Source organism: Pteropus medius, unplaced genomic scaffold (assembly GCF_902729225.1).
Source record: "Pteropus medius unplaced genomic scaffold, Ma_sr-lr_union100, whole genome shotgun sequence".
NCBI classification, from domain to species: domain Eukaryota; kingdom Metazoa; phylum Chordata; class Mammalia; order Chiroptera; family Pteropodidae; genus Pteropus; species Pteropus medius.
In genome coordinates, this window is record NW_024349800.1 from 42,725,767 (window position 1) to 42,740,736 (window position 14,970).

Sequence of the window (14,970 nt, forward strand, 5' to 3'; positions counted from 1 at the left end):
TTTTTTTTCATTTATGATAGACGGTTCAAATTAAGTATGTGAAAAACAATAGGTAGGTCTCAATTGACAATTAATTGAACATGCATTTGGCTGTGAACTGATTTTTCCATATTTTTAAAAATTGTTTATTCACAAACATTTAGTGAGTGATTGCTTGGCATTGTTCTAGGCACTTGTGACAGATATATCAGTGAACAGACCAGTCAAAGATCACTGCTCTGGAGAAGCTTACATGCTAACTGGAGAAGGCAGAGAGACAGAACGATAAGTAATAAACATAATAAAATTAAAATGTATATAATAAGCGATTAAAAGAAATGGCATAGCTGATTAAGGAAAACTGGAAATGCCAGGGGTTGGAGGATTGGGATGCTGGACAAATTCCAGTATAAAATAGGATGGATGGAAAGAGGAAACTTCATGGAGAGGATGAGATGTGAGCAAAGCTTTGAAGGAAGTGAGAAAGTGAGCCAAGGTAATAGCTTTCCAGGCAGAGAGAATTGACTGGAGCAAAGGTCTTGAGGTAGTAGTTCTCGGTGTGATTAAGCGACAGGAAGGAGGTGGATATGGCTGAGTCAGTAGATGCGTACCAGGGGAGACTAACCAATGAGAACAGAGGAAAGGGAATGGAATGGTGTGGAGTATGAAGGATGGTGTAGCAAGTCATTGAAATTACTCTGGCTTCCACTCTGAGTGAAATGGGAAGTCATTGCAAGATTCAAGAAAAACAGCAGTAGGCGTTGATGTGTTTTTAATAGGATCATTCTGGCTGGTGTGTGAGAACAGACTGCGGAGGAGCAAGATAGTGCAAGGAAAACTATAGGGAGGCTACTGCAGTAGTCCAAGCAAGGGGAGATGGTGGCTCAGACCAGAGGAAGCAGTGGAGGTGATGAGGAGTGGTTGAATTCTGGGTATATATTGAAAGAAGGGCCAATAGGAATGGACGGGGTAAGAGTAGTGAGAAAAAAAGAGAAGTCAAAATAGACCGCAATATTATTGACCTAACCAACTGGGAGGATTGAGTTGTTATCATTTGAGTAGAAGATGGCAACAGGTGAAGCGGGATTGTGGGGATGACCAGGGTTTGGTTTTTCGGACATGCTAAGTTTGAGATGTTAATTAGTCATCCAAATGGAGAGGTCAAGTAGGCAGGTGGATATAAACGTATTGAATGCAGAGAGAGCTCTGGGATATAGATATAAATTTGCAAATCATTGGCACATAGACAGCATTTAAAACCATGAGATTGTATGTATACCTATGTATGTAAGTATATGGACAGAGAAGGGAAGGCTGAGAACTGAGCCTGGGAGACCTCTAGTCTAAAGAGTTTGGGAAAAAGAGGAGGAATCAGCAAAGGAGACTAAGAAAGATTGACTAATGAGGTAGGAGGAAAACCATACTCCTGGACCCCAGTGAAGAAAGTATGTTAAAGAGAAAGGAGTGTGTAAAATGCTCTCTAACTGCACTGCATTTTTAATACGAGTCTCTCTTGTCTTATCAAGAGAAAGTATAATTTAATCCATTTCTTCTGTTTATAGGATGCATTTATATAACATGAAAGAATGTACTAATTTAGTGTTTTCTCCCTCTGGTTTACAATAATGTTTCTAAAATTTGTCCTCTGTAGAATGCCAGAGTGCCCCTGATTCTAATAATTCTTTCTTGGGGGTTGGAATGAAGTTGCTTGTGCAAACTGATTTGGGAACTGCTATATTAGATAACCTTCTCCATTGGGAAATTCACATTGCATATTGGCCTACTAATGACTGCAAGATCCTGTAGGAAAAAAAAAAAAAAAGGCTTACCTTTGTTTAACGCGAAGGATTCCAAACTTATTTGACCTCAACCCTTTACTCTCCTTTTTTTTTTTCATGAAACATCTATCACCATCTTGAGTATGTTAGTGTTTTATTGAATAGAGTTCAAGAAACTGTTCTAGAAGCTTTATATATCTCCATTGAGTCTAAGGCCATGCCACCCTAAGCATGCCCAATCTCGTCTCATCTCGGAAACTAAGCAGGGTCGGGCCTGGTTAGTACTTGGAAGGGAGACCACCTAGGAAGACCGGGTGTAGGCATAAACAAAATTTTAAAAATAAATAAATAAATAAATAAATAAATAAATAAATAAATAAATAAAATCTCCATTGATCAGGGACACTGGTGGTGGGGTGAGTGGGTGGGGGGGGAGTTCATGATTTACAAGGGTATCTAGACAAGATAAATTTCAAGTCCCTTCTAATTTCTATGATTTTAAAAATTAGACTTTCTTGATGGAATTAAACATTAGCTATAAATAGGATTCAGGAGAAAACAGAATTCAAATGAGCACATACAAATACATCCATTTCCTCAGACTGATACTTTTTTAAAAAAAATAAATGACTATCATCTTAGATAAAATTATAATCTAATAATTAATGCTTGCTGTCATTTATATCCTAAATAACAAGAATCATAAACTAAAACTATAAAATAAGACTGATACAGAATATCTTATAAGGACATCTTGACTATTTACATAGAGATATCAAAGTAAATCTAAAGAGGGAGAAACACGATTAGATAGTTGGGCTTAATCAATCCTTTCTGTTTAAGAAGCCTGTCTTTGCTCAGGACACAATTCCCACAGAAAGAGGCTTATCCTTTAAAATTTTATTTTCAGAATCTGACCGCTGGAATAAAACAAATTGCTGAGTTCTTTGGATTCTCTCTAACTGGGGAGCAGATTCAAACCATCTCGGCTCAGAGTACCTTCCAAGCAATGCGAGCCAAGTCCCAGGAAACACACGGGGCTATTGGCCCGTTCCTATTCCGCAAAGGTAAAGTTGCATTGGTTTCTGGGACATCCGTTAATTTGCATGTAATAGGCAATACACATAACTTTATCTTAAATAAGACAAGGTTTTATTTCTCTTTCCCTCAACAGGAAGTCCAGACACTGTTCAGAGCTGGAACCGGCAGCTTCACAATATCTTTTAGAGTACTAAGTTCCTTCTCTCTCTCTGCTTGTCACCTTGAGATAACAAGAGAGCAGAGAGAGCTCTGGCATTACATTAAAATTAAAATATTATTTTATTCAAATAAAAAGAGAAAGGCAAGAGATAGAATCATGTATTTTAGCTGAGTAAGCTCCCTCTTAAGAACTTCGCAGGAAGCTTCACTCCGTGATTTCTTATATATTATTGGTCGCCTCTCACTGCGCTGTTGGCCAGAAAATGTGATTTTTTTTTTTCAGGCAGGCGGGCGGCACATTATTATCCAGTTAAAATTAGGGTTTTGTTAGTAAGGAAGATGGAGAAAATGAATATTGGATAGGCAACTAGGTGTCTCTGGCACTGATGATTTTACTAAATTTCATCGAAGCATTTTAATTTCTTATGGAAATTTATAATAATATAGCCTAGGGATTGCTAGTTTTATTTTCTATTTTTTGCTTTTACAACAAAAATACAACGATTTAGAGAAGGCACATATAATAATAACAACTGTCATTTATCAGGCATCTATCATGTATTCGACCCTTTGCTAGGCTTAAATTTTATAGCAAAAAAAATATTAAATCCTTAATTTTAGAAATGTGGGCACCAAAGCTCAGGGTTATTAATTTTGTCATTGTCACAAAGCCACATTTCTCATACCAGTGCCAGGTGTAACTTTTTGGCATATTCCTTCCAGCCTTATTCTGTGATGTTTTATGTAGTTTATGACATTTGTGAACACAGTTTTATGTTCTATTTTATTTCCTTCATATATCTAAGCATTTCTTCATGTCATTAAACCTGCTCATATATTTCAATGGCTATGCAACAAGGAACTTATAACTTCAATCCAAATTTTCAAATATTCTAAAGAAAGAAGTAACTTCCTTTACTTTTAAAAGCAAGTAAGAAAAACCTATCCTAATCCCAGTCAAAATAATAACTTTTTGCAAAATTTTTAGGCTCTGAGGTTTTAACCCAAACCTACTGTTAAAATGCTAACTCTCAAGAAGTATTTAAAGTATTTAAAAGACTTTAGAGAGAGAAAACAATGACTCTCAAAAAGTAGAATTTTAGGACTCTGATGTTGGGAGAAGGGTGAAGATGGGAGATCATTGAGGCCAAGGGTCCTTTCTTGGTAAAGAAGGCACGTTACCTATCACATCACAGATGGGAAAGCACGCATGGGTATTTCTGATTTAACAAGAGACATCACATTAGTTTTTAAGGTGTCTAATTTTTTCATGTGTCCATTTTCACATTTCAAAGTGAAACAACACTGCATGAAAAATGGTAAAATCAAGAAGAAATATTCTAACAGATGTCTGGGTCTACTGTTTTTTTGTGTGTTGTAGGTGAAGTTGGTGATTGGAAAAATTTGTTCAGTGAAACTCAGAACCAGGAAATGGATGAAAAATTTAAAGAATGCTTAGCAGGCACTTCCCTAGGAGCAAAGTTGAAGTATGAATCATATTGCCAGGCTTGATTCTGGTCAATTCATCAGGCCTGGATATTTTATTTTCCTTAATAACTGAATTTAAATAATTAAATAATATTTTGATTAAATAAAATAATGATAACATTTAGATATGAATAACACAAATGTTATAATAATAACGTCTGAAGTTTTTGAGGAAAGGACACTTAGCTACAAAAGGGATATTAAAAAACATTATCAAATATAAAGATAAAATAAAAACCTTTATATATTTAAAAAGTGTGATAAATAGTCTCTAATATATTTGCACTACAAGAAATATAAGAGGAGTGCTACAGGCAAAAGGAAAATGGTACCAGAAATTTTGATCTACACAAAGGAATAAAGAGCACCAGAAATGGTGAATATATGGGTATACATGAGATATTTTCCCCATTTAAAAATCTCTTTAAAAGATAATTGCCTATTCACAGCAAAAGTAATAACAAAATATATTCTGAGGTTCATAATATATACAGAAGTAAATGTATGATAATTGTGGCGCAAAGGATGGGAGAGGGGAACAGAAGTACAGTCTTTTACATTTTGGAAAAAATTTGGTAAAGTTATATGTCCATATACCTTACAATCTAGCAATTATACACCTAGGCATATACTCTAGACAAACTGTCCCTCTTTTGCATAAGGCTACATGAAGGAAAATCTTTACTGTGGTATTATTTGTAAACAGTGAGAAATTTACAAACTAGAGAGGACTTAAAAAAATAACAAATTACAAAATTACAAATGAAAGAGGAAACATTACAACTGATAATACAGAAATACTAAGTACCATAAGAAACTACAATGAATAATTATACACCAATAAATTAGATAACCTAGAAGGAATGAAAAAAATTCAAGAAACATACAACCTATCAAGACTGAATAATGAAAAAATAGGAAATCCGAACAGACCAATTACTAGTAAAGAGATCAAATCAGTAATCAAAAACCTCCCAACAACAAAAAGTCTAAGATCAAATGACTTCACTAATGAATTCTGTCAAATGCTTACAAAATTAAAACCAATCCTCAAAATCTTCCCAAAAATTGAAGAGGAGAGAGCACTTCCAAACTCATTTTACAAGGCCAGCATTATCCTGATACCAAAGCCAGAGAAGGACACTACAAGAAAAGAAAATTATAGGCCAATATTCCTAATGAACACAGAAGCCAAAATCCTCAACAAAATATTAGCAAACTGAATTCAACACTACATTAAAAGAATCATACACAATGATCAAGTGGGGTTCATTCCTGGGATGCAAAGATGGTTCAACATCTGCAAATTGATAAGTATGATATACCATGTTAATAAAATAAAGAATAAAAATCATATGATAATCTCAATAGATGCAGAAAAAGCATTTGACAAAATTCAACATCCTTTCATGATAAATCTCTAAACAAAATAGATACAGAAGAACCTTACCTCAACAAGATAAAAGTCACACACTCATCAAAAGCTTAAAGGTTTTCCTCTAACATCGGGAAAAAAGACAAGATGCTCACTCTCTATACTTTTACTCAACGTAATACTGAAAGTCTTTGCCAGAGCAATTAGGCAAGAAAAGGAAATCAAAGGCATTCAAATCAGAAAGGAAGAAGTAAAATTATCTGTTTGCAGATGACATAATATTATGTGTAGAAAACCCTATAGACTCCACCAAAAAAACAAAACAAACAAAAAACAACAAAAAAATCCCCCTGAACACTGAATAAATAAATTCAGTAAAGTTGCAGGATATAAAATTAATATAAAAAAATCAGTTGCATTTCTAACAACAAACTTTAAAAAAATTTTTTTTAAAAAGTCTCATTTACAGTAGCAGTGGTACAAAAAGAATAAAACAGAAATAATTTAACCAAGGAGGTGAAAGATCTCTTCACTTAAAACCAGGACATTGATGAACATTGAAGAAGACTCAAATAAATGGAAAGATGTCCCATGTTCATTGATTGGAAGAATTAATATTGTTAAAATGTCCGTACTACCCAAAGTGACTTATAGAGTCAATGCAATCCCTATCAAAATTCTAATAGTTATTTCATAGACATAGAAAACATTCCTTAAACTCATATGGAACTACAAAAGATGCTGAATGACCAAAGCAATCTTGAGAAAGAACAAAGCTGGAGGCTTCACACTTCCTGATTTCAGACTATATTACTCAGCAATTTCCCAATGCAGGAACAAACATCAGTTGTTATTTTTCATTTGCTAGTAAAAAAATATTAAAAATACTTGATAGATGCAAGATTCTTTTATCTGTATCTGATTACTTGCTTATTGTTATTCATTGGATCTAAATGTCACCATGTGTCAAAATTGAAAAATATATCTGTGGCATTGACTATAGGTCCATAATCAAATTGGTATTCTCAGAGAATTACATATTAGGCCATTATTGAAAATTAACAAAAGTTATCAAAGATGTTTCTGTCTATCTATGTATCTCTATATCTATGTATCCACATTCCCAAACACTAAGTTACTTTCTTTCCTACAAACACTCTATCCTTAGGAAACTAATTTCTACATAAACACTTAAAGACACAGTGTTATTTTTGGCCATCACTGTACTTCCAGTACAGTGCTTCACATAGTAGGCATTCAGTAAACATTTTTTGAATAAATTAATGAATGGATTTTTTTCCCAACAGTGTGTTCTTAGAATATCAGATCATGCTTTTGATGTAATTAACAGAAAAATCAAACACAATGTGGTTTACAGTAGAAAGAAAAGGAAAGAGAGGGCTCTTATAACTGACCGATCTAGGATTGGATTGGCTTCAGGTAAGACTTGATCCAAGGCTCAATCAAACAAGGACACAATTCTTAATCTTCATTTCTCAACTATATTCCCTTGGTGTAGGCTTCATTTTCAGGGAGGTTTTTCCTTGTTCAGTACGGGAAACAGAAACCACTGTAAGCATGTCAATCAAAAAGATTTAGTAGGAAATTAACATGTAATTGTTGGAAGGAAGGCAGAATAGAAATCAGGAGACTTCCACTGAAGCTGCCATCCAAAGTTCAAGACCCTGCCACTGCCACTGCCTCTACTGCTGCTGCCACTGCAGATGCCCCATATCCTTGGAGAACTGACAGGGGAAGCTGCAGTCCAGATCATGCAAACACTCCTGAGCACAGGAGCTTGGTTGTCAGCCTATCCTGCCACAGAAGGATGGCCTTATCCTCGCTTCCATTTTCTATTTTGTACCACTGCTCATCAGTCATTGGCAGAACTCAAATTATATCCAGAACTTTAACTCCATAAAAATCTGGAAAATGTGATTTTAATCTTATATATGTTGAAACTCAGGAGATGAGGAGACATAGGAAGGAATAAGAATGGAAGCTAAATAAACATTAACAATATCTAGTACAGTTCACTCCTTTTACCAATAATCTTTCAAGCAAATAACAAAATTACATTCCCACCTAATGAAGCCCTTCTTTTCTTCAAATGAAAATACAGATATCCTATCCCTTAAGTGTTTATACCCTTTACTATGTGATGTTCCTTCCTCTTCTATTTTAGTCATAGTCCCACCTTTAAAACACTTAAATATAAGACTAACTTATAAAATTAACTACCACCAGCAATCTCATATAAAAGGAAAGGAAAAAGCAATTAAAAGAAGTTCATTAACACATACAAAAACAAAGCAAGGAAAAGAACATGCATAGCTTCTACGGTCCTTCATTCTACAACCAGTCATGAGACTATAGTTGATGTTTATAGCTTCCTTATTCATTTGTTTCCTTTGCCCTCAGAAGTCTCCACAGCTAGTAGGATGATATAAATCGACAATCTTGAAGGATCTGCGTCCTTAACAGTTCTGCCTGTGGACACCTTTAGATTTTCATTAACATTTATCACTGAATATGGGATTACTAGAAGGAACCCTAGAGAAAGCCCTAGATTTCTTCAACCTATGTAGCTGCATCACGATTTCCTCTTGGCAATTTATGTCAATCAGCCCAGCCAGTTCAGTAATCCTTTTTCTGTTCTTAATGACTTGATAGCATGATGAATCTGCAATATCCAGATGCACTTTCAACTTCCGGTTCCAGGATCTGTGTCCCTTACTGGAAACAGAGTCCAATGTCATAAGAGCAGGAAGCACTTATTTTGTTAAGTGCATGATACAGTTTACCTGTGGGAGACACCCTTTTACTTCTGTTTCTTGATCTCACGTATTCTGGCTGTGGAAGAAACAGCCACCTGGTTTAGAATATATCCTGCACCTGAAGACAGTATACCCATCTTGCTAACTGTTGTCTCCTACCTGAGCTGTAACTGAGTCTTCAATACTCTATCCCATTATCCTATAAGGCCAGCTGCTTTTTGACGATGGGGTTCATAATAAAACAATTGAATCCATGGTCATCAGTGTACTGTCTCACTCCTTTTCTGTAAAATGGGTTTCTTAGTGAGGGATACGATGATGGTGAACAAGATATTCAGAATGTCCAACAATGATGGTGCTGGCAGAAGCATCGCAGGAAGGAAAAGCACATCCATATCTGGAATAAATTTTTATTCCACAGATGGCAAGTCGCTCCCACGCCATGATGGAAGGGCTCCCATGTAACCAAGAAGCTGGCTGGGAGAGTATGGTAATCCGCACTGGGAGCTCAGAGTTTGTCTCTGCTGTTGACATGTTGGCTGCTCAGCAGCCAGATTAGCTTTGATAAGAATTCCATGTTGAACTCACACATATTACCCATTCTTTCTGCCCCTTCATTCATTTTGAACAAGCACTAGAGTAGCTAGGGGAAAAGCTGACATCTGTAGAAGTCTTCTGGTCTATCTGCTTCTCGAAAGCATCTTCAGAAGTGGGTGCCTTTGGTGAACATTCATAAGAGAACCCAATATGCTCATACTCTGTGTCCATTTCCAAGTGGATCACCCACATCATTTTCCTCAGACCTCCTTATCACCAATCCTCTGATCTTGTTTATTCCAAATCTCTGAATATCCAGTTAAATTATTAGCCTCTGGTTCAGTCCAAGCCACTTTTTCCAAGTGACAGCTAAACATACTGCTCAAAGTTCTGCCCATTGGAAAGATTTCCTTTCTCCTACTCTTTAGGGCCACTTCCCAAAGGGGCTGTTGTAATACATCAATCACTTTTGATTAATAGTAGTGTATTGTGCTTTAATTATCCTTTCTCAGTTGTCTCATCACAAGGAACCCATGAGTTCAGACATGTGGGTTGATATCACAGAATTAAGAGGGTCTTAGATATCTACTCAAATTACATGCCTGTGGACTGCCATATTTTTCAGCCCTAGGAATGCCAGGATAAATTTATCACCACTAAATATCTCTGGTGATTGAAACTTCATGATTCTGCTCTAATCCTGTTGCCCTTTCTTTGGGGTTTAAGTTGCCACATGGCCTCTGCCACTACGGGAGCTTTTTTGAAATCAGGGAGCTTTTTCAATGGCAGCATCTCCCATCGACAATTCCCCACCAACGGTGGTCAGCCATTACAGAATTTTCAAGGATGCTGATGCTCCCATCTTCAATATATTTCTTAATGCCTGGTGAAAGAGGATCCTTCAGGTTTTCTTGGGGGGGGGCATGTTTAGGTAGTGAATAAATGGGCTGCATATGATTAATCTATTTCAATGTCCCTGACTCCCAAAGTATTTTTAATTTCTTCATTTGTATTACTTGACATCACAACCTCATTTAATGTGGGCCACCCTTGAGCCCAGATTGTAGTAAACCAACTGAACAAACTGTTAAGAACCATTCCCAGCTGCTGAAGCCAGCACATTGAGTACATAATCTAAATTATGTTCATTTTTTATTGTCACCTTTAGAACCATTTCCATACATGTTTCTTGAGTGTCCACTGGGGGGGGAAAAAAAAAGTAAAATCTTGCAATTCTTTTATTGTGTAAACAATCCTCTGGGTCAGATCTTGTCTGTATCCTTTTGGGGTATCCTAGCATCTGATTCTACTTCTAGGATGGAAGGCATAAGGTAGGGATGGGGCATTTGGGAGTGACTGCTTCAGGATCTTCAAGCTAGGCTATACCAGTGGTAACTGGATTCATTCAAATCGACCCAAATCCCCAGGGCCTCATTCTTCCCCAGTCAATGCCCTCAATGTTCATACAAGAGACCTAGTGAGGCTACAAATTATATTGTAAAATTCTGCTATTTGTGGCATCAGACTCTGTACCTGATTTTTACAACATCAGCTTTGAAGCTCCATTAAGGGATTCTTCCGAGATGATCATAAAAGTGTGTGTCTTTTGACCATGTTTGAATCTGTTGTTTTCTTTCTCTAAGCTCTCTTGGGCAATTTGGAGGCTTTGGAAAGTAGAACAGTTGTCACTGCTACTGTCATTGCTGCTGCCACAGCCACTCTAATCCTTGCAAACATTTACCACCACTGGAGATTTTGTCTCCTGGAAATGCCACACAAAGATGGCTTTGCCTCCTGTCTACCTTCCAAACCTTCCACCAATGCTTCACATTTGGGAGACTTAAGTCATATCCAAGACGTGAGCTACTTTTTAGACACTGATACCCTGCAATATGGGGGGATGTAGAAGAGAAGTGGAAAAAGACTCCTAGAGTCAACACCCAATATTTAATGTATACTTGAGGTCTATTTTGGGATCATCTTTCTTACCCTAAGATGTTGACAGTACAGACTTGTGCTTCTAATTCTAGCTCCTCTGCTTACTAGCTGTGTTATTTAACTTCTCTGTTCCTGACTTCAGTTTCTCATCTGTTAAACAAGCTAATGAAACCTACCTTGCAGTATTGTGAAGTAAGCCCTCAGCACTCCTCAATTACCGTCAATGAGGCAGTATTACTCTGCAACTATTTCATAGTCTATTAGGTGAGTAGGATTTCTTATCAATCGATGACTACTGGTAAGGACTTGGGTAGTAAACTCCCTGAGGTCCTTCAGGGAGCAGGTGGCTCTCCTAACTGCTGGACTGGCCTGTGCTTGGTACGGCTGCTGACAGTATTAGTTGAATGAATCAATAGACGGGTGCAAACAGAAGGAAAATTATGCCCCCAAGCCTCTTCATCTCTAGCCTTGTAAATGTGACCAGGCAGCAGTGTCGAAAGGGGATGGAGTACTTTGATGTTTAAGGGCCTGACATTGAGCAGAATGCGGGTTTTCCACCTACCAGAGGCAAGACCCTGGGCGAATTAATTTACTTAGTTTCTTCTCTTGTAAAATAATATCCACCCCCACTCCAACTATTTGAGTGGAAGAAGAAATGGGATGGTTGAACCCAAAGCCTAGTTCAACTAGCGCCTGGCCCGCTGCAGGCGCAGGAGACCTCAGTGTCCTCCACACCTTCTGCGGATCCCTACCTGTACCGAAAGCCAAGGTGGGGATGCAAGGGCCTGGACGTGACCAGGCAGGCGCTGCATGTGGGAGCCGAGCCTGCCCTGCGGTGCCTCCGGTGAGGATTCCGGGTGAAGGTGCCAGGCTTCCGCGATCGCGGAGCTAGCCAGGACGTGTGCGGGAGGGGGCCGGGCGGCCGCAGCGGAAGGCGGAGTCCACGGGGAAAACGAAACTGAGAGCGAGCCGCCCAGACCAGGCTGGGTTTCGGCGGTCAGCGGCGGAGCGGAGTGAGCGCTGCCGCTGGACGCCGGGGAGCGCGGGGCGCGGCGCGGCCTGGGGCCGAGAGCGCGAGGGGAGCCCAGGCGCGCGCCCAGCACGCGGCCTCAGCCCGCGTCGCGGATGCTGGTGAGAGACCCCTGACCCCCGGCCCTGTCGCACCGGGAGCGCTGTACCAGGCCCGCAGCAGAGGTGCGGGACCTTTTCCGGATCCGTGCAGCGCGCTGGGAACTGAAAGCCATTTTCTTCTCGTGAAAGAATTTTTATCAGAGTAAGTAACGAACTAATAGCCCGGGCCGGGGTTGGCGGGGGAAGGGCGGTGGATCGAGTGGGAAATACCGAGGCCCGAATTACCTGTAGATTGGCTCAATAATCCGTCGCCCCAAATCTCTTGCCTGGCCAGTTATAATTGTTTCCCAATTGCCTGCTCTTAGCCCCTGCCTCCAACTGCATCCTCTACCCCCCGACCCTACCCCCTCCGCCGACCTCTACACCGCATGTCCGCCCACGGGCAAGGCCCCTCGTTCTCTCCGCTCTGACCACTCTGCTGTTCTTGGCACACAGCCAAGCGCACGTACCTGCCCCCTGGGTCTTTGCACTACATGTCTTTTCCTTCCTGAAAAGCTCTTCCCCCAGATACCAGCATGGACCAATTCCTCACTTTGCCCTGCCTTTCTTCAATGTCATTTGTCAGAGCAGCCTTTCCGGATGACCTGCATCTAACAGAAACCCCACTCTCTCCTCGCTGTTCCCCTAACTCTGCTTCAGTTTTCAACATAGTACTTTTTCATCCTTTGACATTTTTTATGGGTTTGTCCATGTTCCTCCATTAGTAATTTCACCAGAGCAGGGTTTTGTTCACTGGTATAAACCCCAGCACTTAGTACATAATAGGCACTCGTTAGTTGTTTAATGCATGGTTATTCATAACTTCACTTTTGAATTCCAGAATAATGAAACTTCTATTGCCTGCGGTTTTCTTTGGTACTAAAATTCCCTTGCGGTTAGTAGCTGAACGATGCACCCTTTGCTGTCACTTAGGAATTTAGAATCTTGGGCAGATTGTGCTTTTTCTTCAGTTTGCTTATTTGAACCTGAAGATCCACAACACTTGACCTGTAGTTTATTCATTTAAATCATCAGATATTACTTGACGCATGTTGCATGCCAGCCATTGTGCAGGCCCTGAAGGCCGCTGGGCCCTGAAGGCTGCCCTAAGGGGACCAAGGCACAGCCAAAGTAATTCTGGGCGTGAGTAAGATGGACGTGTAACATTTGCTGGTGATTTCTTTTAAGAAAATGGTAACACAGTAGTAAAACAAGATTTATTTAAAATAGTTAAAAAGAAGCCTGCTGCTTCTTCTTTTCCCCCAAAAGTTATAAGTGCTTGTTTAAATATGTCAGTTCAGTACGTATTAGTTTACACAATATTTCACTTAAATTCAAACTGGCTTGTCATTCCGATGATCAGCAGTTACTTAAGAGTTTTAAGTGCTGAGGATTTAAAGCATTTGATAGGACTTTTGGTTAAGTAATTACTAAGAACTCTTCCATAACTACTGTTCTGAGATCTATGACCCCCTCCAACTTGATATATGGTCTCATGGCTGTGACTAAACTAGATGACACTTTGGTTCCTGAAAATAATGGTACTTCTACAAATCCTTATCTGAAACCCTTGGTCCAGGTGTGTTTTGGCATTCAGAGCTTTTGGATTTTAGAAAGGAAATGCAGCATAAATCCTGTCTAGTATGTAATGCTCTCAGGAGGATTTGGGGGCAACACTTTATAACAGAACGTATTTCTGCAGTGAAATGTATAAATAGGCACCACACTATGTTAAAAACACTAAATAGCTCATGCCAGTTTAGGTCTAGACAGGGGGCTACGAATCTACCAAAAACCAAACAAATGAAAACAAAATAAACCTCAGTTTTCAGTGCTTTGGGATTTTGGAATTGCAGACCAGGAACACCATTTATCAAGGACCACTGGGGTGGGGGACTCTGCCGAATGCTTTTTGTCCAATTTACTCCTTACAACAGCCTGTGAATCAGGTGTTTTCAGGTCATGAATCAAAGGTTCAGAGAGGTGTCTAGCGCAGAGCTCTGTGGCTCTAAAAACCTCACTTTCTTCGCCACACTAAGCAGTATGTGAAGGCGTCGCCTTTGCTCAGATCCAGGCACTTTCAGCAATCTGCTCCCAGCCACCACCACTGCTCACTCAAACCACTGCAGCAGCCTCTGCTTGGTCTCCTGACTTCTGCGCGTGCTCCGTTCCTCTTTCCATACTCAGTTCCCATACTCTGTTCTCTATATAGCATCAGAGTGATCATTTAAAACATCAGTCCAATCTCATTACCTTTCAGCTTAGAAACGTCCAATAGTTTCCTATTGCAATTGGAATAACATCCACAGCCCTACCATGGCCTACAAGGGCAACATGCCATGGCGCCTGCCCACCTCTGACTCATTTCTTACCCTTACCCCTTGTTCACTGGGCAGCAGTCCCCTTGGCCTTTTTGTTATCCCTGCAAAGTCCATCCTGGTTCCTGCCTGAGGGTTTCCTCTGTCTGAGATACTCCTCCCTCATATCTTGGTATGATGGGGTTTCTTATCATTCAGGCTTGATTTAAATATTGCCTCCTAAGTGGGGTCTTCCTTGACTACCATATCTAAAACCACTTCCCTCATATTTCTGCCCCCACCTACCAACTCACTCTCTATCCCATACCCTTGCTTAATTTTATCATAGCACTTACAGCCATCTGGTCATCATAATATCCACTCCTATTATTTGTTTTTGCACATGATCATTTTTCTTCCCTCAGTGGAATGTAGGCAGGGACTTTTTCTATCTTGTTCATGTCTGTATACTCAGTGTCAGAACAATGCCT

General features: G+C 39.4%; 3 protein-coding genes across 3 annotated transcripts in view; 2 read left to right on the top strand and 1 right to left on the bottom strand.

The window, feature by feature from the left end:
* Positions 1-4,479, top strand: part of SULT6B1 (sulfotransferase family 6B member 1) — a 17,702-nt gene extending 13,223 nt beyond the window's left edge. The window contains exons 6-7 of the mRNA XM_039887414.1: positions 2,668-2,824; positions 4,339-4,479. Of these exons, the coding sequence (XP_039743348.1) occupies positions 2,668-2,824; positions 4,339-4,469 (288 nt within the window). The 3' untranslated portion in view covers positions 4,470-4,479. The remainder of the gene's footprint in view (positions 1-2,667; positions 2,825-4,338) is intronic.
* Positions 1-11,950, bottom strand: part of CEBPZOS (CEBPZ opposite strand) — a 37,145-nt gene extending 25,195 nt beyond the window's left edge. Inside the window, exon 1 of the mRNA XM_039887413.1 lies at positions 11,825-11,950. The gene's annotated coding sequence lies outside the window, so the exon portion shown is untranslated. The remainder of the gene's footprint in view (positions 1-11,824) is intronic.
* A 126-nt stretch (positions 11,951-12,076) lies between these two features.
* The window catches only part of EIF2AK2 (eukaryotic translation initiation factor 2 alpha kinase 2), a 32,489-nt gene continuing 29,595 nt past the window's right edge, over positions 12,077-14,970 (top strand). Inside the window, exon 1 of the mRNA XM_039887406.1 lies at positions 12,077-12,345. The gene's annotated coding sequence lies outside the window, so the exon portion shown is untranslated. The remainder of the gene's footprint in view (positions 12,346-14,970) is intronic.